At 36.4% G+C, this 12,578-nt stretch overlaps 1 protein-coding gene across 2 annotated transcripts in view; it reads left to right on the forward strand.

Annotated features, from left to right (window-relative positions):
• hipk2 (homeodomain interacting protein kinase 2) overlaps positions 1–12,578 on the forward strand; it is a 113,973-nt gene that overhangs the window by 94,732 nt on the left and 6,663 nt on the right. The window contains exons 8-14 of one of the 2 annotated variants that reach the window (XM_051869753.1): positions 473–695; positions 1,689–1,810; positions 6,136–6,266; positions 8,855–9,034; positions 9,836–10,165; positions 10,654–10,901; positions 12,356–12,516. In XM_051869753.1, the coding sequence (XP_051725713.1) occupies positions 473–695; positions 1,689–1,810; positions 6,136–6,266; positions 8,855–9,034; positions 9,836–10,165; positions 10,654–10,901; positions 12,356–12,516 (1,395 nt within the window). The remainder of the gene's footprint in view (positions 1–472; positions 696–1,688; positions 1,811–6,135; positions 6,267–8,854; positions 9,035–9,835; positions 10,166–10,653; positions 10,902–12,355; positions 12,517–12,578) is intronic. The other variant, XM_051869754.1, reaches the window with a different exon arrangement.

Consider the following 12,578-nt stretch of genomic DNA (forward strand, 5'->3'; position numbering starts at 1 on the left):
TCATTATCTGCTGCTAATGAGACTGAGCAAATTCAATGAGTTGAAGGGTCCTAGCATTGATGGGAGACTGTAACACAAGAGCATTGATTGAAGCTTTCTCACCTCCTCTTTCCTCTTCCCTCACGCTCAATAAGTCATTTTATAGAACATGCCTGAACCCTAATGCCGTCTACAACATCTAATAGAGCGTTTTTGTTAAAATTGCAGAATAGGGTTGTGGTATTCGCTCTAAGAAATTACTTGACATCAAGCATGCTTCCTGTGCCTGAAGTTTCATCAGCTAATATTTTTGTGCATCCATCCTACATATTAAGAAATATTTTAAGGAGTTTATGTTCATCATTTGCTATTCTTTGAAATTTTGCCCCACATCCCTCTCATTGTTGTTCCACCCAATCCCCACACCCACTTCCTCATGCTTTTTTTGTTCGTCTTTGTTTATTTGTTTGTTTGATCCCATCGGTTCCTTTAGGCCACCAACCTGGCTCCCTCTTCCACCAGTGCCACCCTTTCCCTTACCAATCCTGATGTCTCCATACTAAATTACCAATCTGCACTCTACCAGCCTTCTGCGGCCCCCATGGCTGCCGTGGCCCCCAGGACCATGCCCCTCCAGCCCGGTGCGCCACAACTCTGCGCCGCCCGACCCGATCCCTTCCAGCAGGCCCTTATCGTCTGCCCACCTGGCTTCCAAGGTGAGAGCTGTTTTAATTTATACTAAACCAAATGTTTCTGATATATCTTTGGCTAAGTTACATACAGTATAGTATTGGATAGTTCACCCAAAAATGAAAATTAGCCCATGATTTAATCACCCTCAAGCCATCCTAGGTGTATATAACTATCTTCTTTCAGACATACACAATCGGAGATATATTTAAAAATATTCTTGCTCTTCCAAACTTTATAATGGTAGGGAACGGGGGGCATATTTTGAATCCCCCAAAAATGCATCCATCTATAATAAAAGTAATCCATATGGCTCCAGGGGGTTAATAAAGGCCTTTTGAAACAAAGTGATGGGTTTTTGTATGAAAAATATCTAATAATATTTAAAACTTTATAATCTAAAATAATTTGCTTCTGCCAGACGACCGTACGCATACTGTGCAAGTCGACTTGCGCCAAATGAGTAACCCCTCATGTGATGTATGACGCAGGATGTAGGAGTATCGTACGCTTAGACGCATTTCACGGTGTATAACTATGTTGTTATACACTGATAATATTCCACTGACTCTTGCTTCCAGACTCAATGATGAAAAATGGAAATTTCAGTCAGTTTCTCACAAAAAGTTATAATACGGCTAGAAAATAAACTTTTTAATTTCTGAAGGATCATACGACACTGAAGATAAGAGTAATGGCTTCTGAAAAATTCAGCTTTGCCATTACAGAAATAAATTATTTTAAATTCACAGTGATTTTAAATTATACCAATATCTCATAATATTACTGTTTTTAATGTATTTCTGATCAAATAAATGCATGCTTGTTGAGCATGAGAGAGTTCTTTCAAAAACGTTTGAACGGTAGTGTAGTTATGTGGGCTACTTTTATGATATGGTGTTTTATGTGGTTGGGAGATCTGCGTAAAAGTTCGAAATAATGACGGAATTCAAATTTCAGGCTAAGCTGTTTCATAAATTTGGCCATCTAATTATGTTTACCTTGTTATTTCTTCCCAGGTTTGCAAGCATCACCCTCTAAACACACTGGCTACTCAGTGCGGATGGAGAATGCAGTTCCCATAGTAACGCAGGCCCCTGGTGCCCAACCTCTACAGATCCAGCCAGGCCTTCTGACACAGGTATAGCCAGACATTGCCCCCATTGCCATAGCAATACAAAGCCACATTTCCTAAACTAATTACACCCCTCAGCCTTTCCCAAATTCTCTATTACATCTGAGTTTGGCTCCAACGAAGAGCAATTAGCATGACCTACTTTGTTTTAATGATAAAAGTATAATTCACTTTCCCTTTAACAAAATCAAGAAGACACTCTCATGTCATGGCAAATAGATTAATTGAAGCCGGGTTGGATTTATCTCAGTATGCTCTGCTGTATCAAATGGAGTGACCTGCCTTTCCCCTGCCAGAGATTTTACCCCACTGATGGTTTGCTTTCCTGCTTCTACTAAGGTCCAGGGAACTCTGCTCCTTTCCTGGAGTTAGAGGAAGTCACGCTTTGATGAGCAAGACTGAGGTTGGCTTTAAATGAGGTCTGTGGATGCTGAGGGATTTGTCTACCCTCAGGAGCCGCAAGAAGGGCCCAGACGGCTTTTAAATTTGAGACCGGGTGGCGAGGTTCAGAGCCGTTTAGCTAATTTGTAATTTATCCTCAACATTTCTCAGTATTGCTGAGCTGAGCTGAGCTCTTGCTGCTGTTTGAATACTGTACTCTTCTCCTTAAAGGAATAGTTCAGCCAAAAATGAAAATTATTTACTCACACTCATGTCGTTTCAAACCTGTGTTACTTTCTTTCTTCTGTGAAACATAAAAGGTGAATTTTTGAGCAATATTCTGGCCACACACTTTTAAATTTAATGAAAGTGAATGAGGGCAGTGGCTGTGAAGCTCCAAAATGACAAAATAAACACCATAAAAGTATCAGAAAAGGAGTCCCAATCTTTCCCAATCTTCTGAAGCGTTGTGTGAGGAACAGACCGAAATTTAGGATGATATTTACTGAAGTTCTTGATATCCATTTCTAGGTGTCCCTGGCATGTTCATGGGAGTTAATGAAAGAAGTAGCAATACCCAATTTGTGAATAAATCATTGTTTTGAATCAGATCTTTTCAGTGAATCCATTGATCCCACTCATAAAAGTAGACTGAATGATTGATTAACAAATTAAACTTGAATTCAAAACACTGACTCGTTCCTTCACAGCAGTTAACAACTCACTAGAGGAAAAGTTAATCGGCGAATAACAATCTAAATTTTTGTCCGTTTATCACACAAAGCTATAATATGATTTCAGAAAACTTGAAATATGGCGCACAAGTCATATGTACCACTCTTATGATATTTTTACAATGTTTTTGCAACTTTTTTGAAATTTGAAAGCTCCAGTCTCCATTCAGCTTGATTCCACAGAAAAAAAGGAAATCATGCAAGTTTCAAACAACATGGCAGTGAGTAAATGATTTTTTGGTCAACTATTCCTTTAAATGAAGTCTACGGATGTTGAGAGAGCTGCAAGGCAGGGACTGACTGTCACAACTGTTTAGCTAATTGTAATTCGTCTACAACTTTTTTCAGTTATGCTGAGCTTTGCTTGTGTCGCTGTTTCGTGACTCTACTCTATTGCTTAAGTACTTTAATGCGTCTTTATTGGTCCTCACGTTCAGGAAAGCCTGTCCATAAAGTCAATGGGTGATTAGCGGAGCACTGCATTGGGAAAGGCAGTTTCTCCAGAGTAAAGATTGGGGATACTTGTTCATCATTTCTCCCGGGCCTCAACTGCCCATTCTCCCCCCTTCAACCCAATCAGTCAGACCACATCGCTCCTGGTGCCAGTGGAGTAGGATTCTAGAAGGCCTCAGCTTTTATCTGGAACAGGAATGCAGAAAATGCGAAAACAATTGCTGAGAGAGCGGCGGTGCTTTCAGAGCCCTGGGGGTGACAAAAGGCTTTCACCCCGCAAGGGCAGAAAAGCTGTTAGGGGGTAGTCGCAGAGATGGCCTTGCATGGAAAACTCTACGCTTATCTGGGTTAGCGTTCCAGGCCAGACGGTACAATTACACAACCCAACCCAGAGTGAGAAAGGAGGATGTAAAGTGTCAGGAATGTAGGCAAAGGGCTTTGGGGACATAGTTCTGATGAAATTATTTGTGTCATGGGCGGAAGAAGTATGGAGAGGTGTTGACACATACTCAAAGTATGCACTTTTAGGCCTTGTGCAAAAGGCAAAATTAAATAGGTTGCTAAATGTAAGTGCCAAATAAAAAAAAAATCCAGTTTCTCTCGATTAAGCTGTAAAGATTTATTTATTAATTGAGGCTGAATTAGTTTTAGCTTAATTAGTTCAATGTTAATGGTATGTTAAAGCCCGCCGGTACGTTGACGTGATTGGTTACAAGGTAGTTTGTGACGTCACAAACACCAGCGATTTCAAACCGCGGGTTTGAGACTGTGTTTTTTAACTGCAGTTTTATATAGAAAATACTCAGCAATGGTGTTGACATATGAATTTGCTTATGGTTTGTCTTAAAGCATATTAAAAACATCACATAGACATATAAACAACATTAAAAACTTGATTTTCACCACAGGGGGTCTTAAAGTTAGTCTAAATTAAAAGAAATAAGTTCATAAAAATCAAAACAATGAAGCAGTTCGGTTTACTTAAAATATATCATTTCTGTGAACTTGAATGAAAAAGAAAGTGCTAAATACTCATAAAAGTTAATTGGACTGAACTAATTTGTTTAAGTTTAATTATTTTGAGCGTTAGGGTTTACAGTGTATTAATAAACAAATGAAAATGATAAGCTGATTATAGTTTGAGAGTAACTTTATTAACGCTCAAATAATACAAATCCCATGCACTCTAAGGATAAAGATGACTTTAAATTGCCAGAATTCATGAAACATGCCCAGATTCACATCTCTCACAATGCTAAATGTGTAATCACAGGCTTTCAAACATCGTAAAAGCATTTTTTCACTTTTCCCCCCGTCACTCCTCCTTTTGTGTAAGTGCTGTGGCCCATACAGATGGGCCAGTAAATAGATGTGCAAAGGGTATTAAAGAAACAATTCATTAGTTGTACATTAAACTGCTAATCAATAAAGCTGCATTAAACTATTAGAGCTGCAGACACTCTTCTTCAAGCTCACGTCTCTAGGCAAATTATGCCTGGCACTCCTCGCTCTCCTCACCCGCCATACAAAACAGCTCCTCACAAAGCCTCTGAATGGGGCCCCTGAATTTAATTAAAGTCAGAGCTGATTTGGAAAATGTCTAGCACATCAGCACACTGCCTGGGAGATGCCACATCTCTTTATTAAGGCAGGGTCTTATCTTTTTTATAGGCAAGAGCCAAGGCCATACACAGTATGCAGGGCCCCATCTCAGGCCGTCATCTAGATACTGGTGCCAAGGAATCAAGGGAGAGAAATGAATGAAATTCCAACGAAAGTGGCACAAGCTTTTTGTTATTCCACTGGGAGATCTTTTATGTTGTCCATAATTTGCTTCTTCAAAGCCTTCCTGCTCACATCTTCATTTTCAGACTAAGAGAATAATTAGTCTAGAAGATGGATGCGTTTTAAAATTGGTTATAATGTATCTCTTCTGCTCATATTTTGTTAAAACAATTTAACACACTGCAAAAAAAAAAAAAAGTACAAATATCTAAACATTTTAAATCACAATGCATTTATACGAGAAGCAATATTACTTGTTTTCTGAAAAAAAAAATTATCAAAATGAAGTGAGTTTATGCTTTAAACAAAAAAAGGGGCTCAGAAATTTTTTTCCCCCTATGATGTAAGTTTATTTTTTCTGACCCTATTGGCAGATATTTTTCTTGTTTTAAGCATAAACCCACATCAATTTGATACAATTTTTTTTATAAAACTGCATTTAATATCCTAAATTATTGTTAATTTCCAGTAAATTTATCTTGATTTAAGAATATTTAAATATTTGTACTGGAAAACAAGACAAAAATACAAAGTAAGAAAATCAGTTTTTGCAGTGTGTGATGTCTCTAGGCCCAAACGCTGATGCTACTGTGTCTTAAATAACTAAATGACCCCTTTGGTGGTTGTTTGGCACAGTTTATCACTTACTAGCGGTCATTTCTCTAAATAGCCATATCCTTTTTCTCCTCTCTCTAAATATGTGGGTGCAACACCCTGGCCTGTTTAGCTGCACTGCAACCCTGCGATTTGATGTGCCGGGTTACGGGGTCTTTACACTGACGGCAATTATATAGCACGAGGTCACAGAGTCCGTGTGCTGTTGGTTGCTAGTAGGCGTTCATATCCTACTCGACTGCAGTATCCAACTATATTGCATCACATGAGCTCTACTATTTGTAGATTTCTGACCTTCTGCTGGAGATGTACCTCACTTCTTTGGTGCTAACCCTCTGTTTTACTTCTATCCTGACCTTGCAGCAGGCCTGGCCGTCTGGTACTCAACAGATTCTCCTTCCGCCAGCATGGCAGCAGCTCACACACACTTCAGTGCAACACGCCACCGTCATCCCCGACTCCATGACCAGTTCGCAGCCTCTGGCCAACTGGAGGTGAGTTGACACTATACCATTTTGACTGCCCTTTTGTCTGACCATTGGCAAATGGGGAGTGTTCAAGAAACAATTATTTTTGCGATAGATTGCAACAGTGCCCACCAACTTTTTCAGCTCCCTTGATTCCTTGAGCAATTTGCACATTCATTTTTTCCATAGGGATTTTTTAAGAGTTTTAAGCCATGACCCAAACCAACCAGCTACCAGGTGAATCACAACATTAAAACAAAGTTTGAAGAGTAGACAAAAAGACACTGCGTATTTAACGGCTTTAATGATGGAAAGAACTACAATCCCATGAAGCACTGCAAATTAATTAAAAACGTTTGGAGAAACGATGGAGAAATATAAAACTTTGATGTTGATTTATATATATATATATATATATATATACACTGTATATAGAGAGAAAAATAATTTTTATTACAAAATATACAAATTATGTACATTTTCATTTTTTTTCAAAATATGGAAATATTTTAAATATGAAAATATTTAAGTAGGGAGACATACTATTATGTAATTCACAATATTTCATGGTAGTAGGTGGGTGCTAGTGTTAAAATTTTGATTGTTGCAATTATCTGATTGGTGGAGATTTCTCTGTAGAATCATGGGTAATGTTGTTTTTCACCAAGAATTCTGCTGTTGAACACTGATTATTTAAAAAAATTATTAAAAATAATGCCGGCTGATGGCTTCAACAAAAGCATTTACCATCGATTAACAACCTGGTAGTTCAGAGTAGGTCTGTCTTTAAAGGTTTATAAGTTATCGTTCAAAATCAATTCCCTATGGATTTTCACTTCTGGAACCCGACTGTTTCACTCTATTTCGTTGAGATGTTGGTGCCACAGAAGCTTTTATTTTTTGTTTCTTTTATTTAGCTGAGCAGATCTGGTAAAATATCATCATGTATAATAGGGATTCCATTAGTATTTCAAAACCAATTATATCCTCATGAAAACACAACTTATACCATGCTAATTATAAACAGTTCATGTGGAACTCAACCGATCTGTTTTACGATATCATGACTGGTGATCCATATATTTCATGGTAGTTTGGTACCGCAACACTGGGTTTTAATAATCTCCTAGATTATGAACTAAGCAGATTGAATTATCTAGGTTGCTTAGTCTGCAAATGCACCTACAAAGCCAACATGGCTTTGAATTATTCATTTGGAATGAAGGAAGAGAATATTTTAAGACTGATACTCATTATATTCTGGATTCGTTTAGAATTCATGTTGGTTTCTTGTATTAGAACAGTGAGTGCAGGAGCGTGTCTATGGCTAGGACAGGGTAATGGAGTCAGGTCGTGCTGACCTGCATGATGTGAATGTATTACAGATGAATGTGTGCTGATATCTGCAGATCATCACATCAACGCCTTAAGCTCAGCCCAGAGGGCTCGGTAGTCCTGAGTCAGTCCGGTTGGAAAAGTGTCGCACTTTTACTGCAGAGATCCTCCTCTGAGATCTATTGCTGTTCTCTGCTCCTCTGCTGTTTGCTGCAGTCACTGCTGCCTCCTCTGGCCAAATGTTGCATTGCATTTATTCTTAATTTAGATACAGTTTAGTTGATGATTGAAGAAGATGGTACAGATATCTAAATTGAAGTTACTAAAAAATAACAGTGTTTATTCCTATGTATAAAGTATTTAATTCTGAGTAGTGCTGTAGTATATCAAATGTTGGTGACCATTGCCTCTGATAAATATAAATTTGTTTTATAAGTAGAATGTTTTTGTTCTCCAGCAGAGCTTTGTATTCTACAAAAATCCTTTTTTTAATCATTATGTATGTTGATTTGACAGTAAAATATTTAAACATCCTTAAAATAAGGTACAGTAAAGACATAGAAAAAGCAAAATATCATAAAATGCTAAGAATAGTTTTTAGAAAATGTATCTTGAATAAATGATAAATATATTTAAGATTCTGCACTATTTTTAGGTCTCTAAACAAAAGTGGCATGTACTACAAACCAAGAAATATTTTGTATTTAGTAAAAAAATGACATTTTTAAAAGCAAAATAGAAGTAGACTTTTGAACCCTCAGATAGTTTATTTTGTCTCATTCCATTACAGATTTTTCATTTGGATTAAATTTGTCTTGTTGAAAAATGTTTACTATTTTTTATTTGGAAAACAAGACAAAGTTACTGATTAAACAGATTATTTTAGATTATTATTAATATATTAATATACATATAAACTATTCAAAAGTTTGTGGTTAGGAAGATTTTTTTTAAAGAAATTAATACTTATTCAGCAAGGATTCATTAAATTGGTCAAAATTGACAGCAAATATGTTTCTCGAGCAGCAAATCAGCATATTAAATCATTTCTGAAGGATCATGTGACACTGAAGGCTAGAGTAATGATGCTGAAAATACAGCTTTGCCACCACATGAATAAATTGCATTCTAAAATGTTTTAAAATAGAAAGATTATTTTAAATTGCAATAAATCTGTTTTACTGTATTTGTGATCTTATAAATGCAGCCTTGGTGACTCTTTCAAAAACATTACTGTACTCTTTATAGGGCATACTTTAATTACGCTTGTTTTGTTTCAGGAATTCACATCCCCATGGCAGCCATTACAATCCCATTATGCAACAGCCAGCCTTACTGGCAGGTCACGTCACCCTGCCCTCTCAGCAACCTCTCAACGTGGGCGTGGCTCATGTCATGAGACAGCCATCAAACAACAGCTCCTCCTCCAAAAAGAACAAGCAGCACCAGATGAACAACAGGTCAGAAAACCCTTGCTAATAAAACTACGATAGTTTTGGCATCAGACAGAAATATTCATGTTGGTATGGTATTTAAATGGTACCTCAATGAATGCCATGGTATAATGTTAAGGGGCTAGGAACTCAGTTATAGGAACTAGCCACTAGGATAGTTCCCTGAGAACTAATTTCTCCCTCGGGCCATGTTCCTGGTTGCATTCGCATCGGGAATAGGAACTCTGAAGCGGCCAACAGCGGCGTCTTTTAGCGCAGCATTTACAAATGCTAAAAACCTGTGGATGGAGGATGCCGTGATCGGAGCTGTGTTTGTTGTGTGTTGTGGGTTTCATGATAGTGAAGATGGAATTTAAACGCATAATTTACGCTACTGAAAGAGCAAAAAGTGGGGCTAAGAGACAAAATCTCCTTAGACAACTTTTAGTATTACATATCATCGAGGTGGAGAAAAGAACACAACAGGTAAATGCCGTTATCGCTGTTTTCCATGTTCGTGAAGTAAATATGTTTACACGGCTTTTTAATAATGCCAGGTGCCGGTGTTTGACATGTGTTTGACCAATCAACATACACTTATGTCACTGATTGTTCCTCCAGTACTGATTTAGACCCTACTCTGAAGTAGGAGCTAATTTAGTTCCCCCAAAAGAAGTTCCTAGAACTAAAATCGTTCCTAGATCCTGCAGTGTGAACACGGAAAAATCTGGGTACTTCAGCCAATAGTTCTAGGACCTATGAAAAGATTCCTCTGCTGGGAAAGCCCCTTTAAAGTACTGAAATGAATTGTGTTTCATTCATTCTTAGGAATGTGTCAGCATACGACGTGGCCTCCACTCAGCCGGTGACGTCACCACAGCGCTCCAAACGAGTGAAGGAGAACACCCCTCCTCGGTGTGCCGTGGTTCAGAACGGCCCGTCTTCAACCTGTGCCCCATCACAGACCTGCGGAGGTGGTGGAGGAGGGGGATGGGGAGGCGAGCAGGCATGTAGCACCACTCGAGACCACCACGGTCAACACAACCCTCCACGTCAAACCATCGTCATCCCCGACACTCCCAGCCCGGCTGTCAGTATCATCACCATCAGCAGCGACACGGACGAGGAGGACGACCTCAAACAGCCCACTAACACCAGGTCAGAAAAATGGGACGAGTGATTTTAGTACACATTAGTTCTGTAATATGACTTATTTTTGAGTGAAAGTGGGAAATTATTTAGGACAGGACTTGATTATATCCTTCAGGATTTGATTGTGTTTATGTTAGGGTATAATATTATTGGCTAATATTTTTCTCTCCCTATGTGAGCTTGGTTATGTCAAAATCATTTCAGAGGTGAAGAAAGTTATTACATTTTGATGCAACAGTGAATTTTTTTGATGAATCTTGCACAATAAGACCAGAGAAATTTATTAATCTGGTAAATAGGGTCAGTTTTGACTTTTAAATGCCTATTCAGCTCAGAGAAAATACCAGATAATGTTTTGGAAATGAATTTGGTGGTCTTGGGAGTTGGCCAAATATTACATTGTGAAGCATCATTACACAAAACAATGCTTGAATAACTTCACATGCATATTATATAATTTTTATTCGCAATAAACCTGTTTTGTCTTCTCACAGCACGTCATCTAAACAGAGGAAGAATGTCATCAGCTGTGTGACGGTCCATGATTCCCCTGACTCTGACTCCAGCAATACCAGCCCTTACGCTGTGGAGTCTCGGCCTAACGGCCCCAACGCCAACAGCTACGACTCCAAAGGTGCTGTCCTGGACAACTACAGCAACGGGAACCCCCGCACCATCATCATCCCCCCACTGAAGAGCCAGACCAGCGAGAATCTGGGAGAGTGTGATAGACTCTTGCCTGGTGAGACAGGGGAAGGGCTGATAAGATGACAGAGAAAAAGGGACATCTGGCAGGGCCTGAATCAAGCATCAATTTAAAGTGACAGTTCACTGACACCCTCTGATATGCAGTGTAGATTTATTTAGTAGATTTATGTGCCATTTCAAAAGCTATAGATAGTAAAACAATTTATAGAGGTAATTCTAACAACTCAGATCTGTTAACATTTGTCAGGAGAATATTTTATTACAATGCAAGCTCAAGTGTGATGAGCAGTATTGTTTTTAAAATATAATGCAGCTTTCGGGAATACTTGATTCTGATTGGTCACCCGCAGAATTCTGATTTCATTCATTCATTCATTTATTTATTTATCTATTTATTTATTTATTTATTTATTTAACACAATATAACCATTTAAAAAAAAAAAAAAAAAGAAAGAAAAACAAATTAAAATGTATTAATTTATTTAACTCAATATAACCAATATTTTTAAAAAATCCTATTTATTTTTTTATTTATTTTATTATTTGTTTCAGAATATGTAAATCAATATTTCCAATGTTATTTTTATTTATTTTTTTATTTTATGTATTTATTTAACATAATATAATAAATATTTCCAACAATTTTCCATATTTATTTATTTATTTTTATTTTTTTCACAAAATATCAATCAATATTTCCAATGTTTTTTCCAAAGGTATTTATTTTTATTTTTTCAATTTCATTTATTTATTTAACATAACAATATAATAAATATTTCTAACAATTTTCCTTTATTTATTTATTTATTTATTTATTTATTTAACACAATATAACCATTTTTTTAAAAAAAAAAACTATTTAAAAAAAACTAATTAAAATGTATTCATTTAACTCAATATAACCAATATTTTAAAAAATCCTATTTATTTATTTATTTATTTATTTATTTATTTGTTTGTTTAACAATATGTAAATCAATATTTCCAATTTCCAATTATTTTTTTTATTTTATGTATTTATTTAACATAATATAAGAAATATTTACAACAATTTTCCATATTTATTTTTTTATTTTCACAATATATCAATCAATATTTCCAATGTTTTTTCCAAAGGTATTTATTTTTATTTTTTCAATTTTTTATTTATTTATTTAACATAATATAATAAATATTTCCAACAATTTTCCTTTATTTATTTATTTAACACAATACAACCAATTTTTAAAAAAAAGAAGAAAAAAAAGATTTTTTTTAAACTAAAAAAAATATATATATATATATATCACCAATGTTTCCCAAAAAAACTTATTTATTTACTTAATACAATATAATCAATATTTCCAACACAAATTTACGAATTGTTTAATTAATTTATTTAATTCATTGTAATATGCCTTGTAATAATTGGGATAAGATATGCCAGCTACATTGTGGTTATTTGTAACATAAGATGTTTGTAACATTTTTTATTAATTCCAATTCCAGACACGGTGAACCACCAGAACTCTACATACAAGTTCAAAATCTCCAATGGGGGCTTGTCTGGCAACAACCACTCGTCGGGAGGCTTGGCTGGAGGCGGATCATACCGGCAGCAGCGCACGGGGCCACACCCCTTTCAGCAGCAGCCTCTAAATCTCAGCCAGGTATTTCAGTCAAGCATTTCATATCTGGTTTCACAGTTCATATATTTATCCACAAAAGTAAT

This window comes from Ctenopharyngodon idella, chromosome 18, assembly GCF_019924925.1.
Source record: "Ctenopharyngodon idella isolate HZGC_01 chromosome 18, HZGC01, whole genome shotgun sequence".
Lineage (NCBI taxonomy): Eukaryota > Metazoa > Chordata > Actinopteri > Cypriniformes > Xenocyprididae > Ctenopharyngodon > Ctenopharyngodon idella.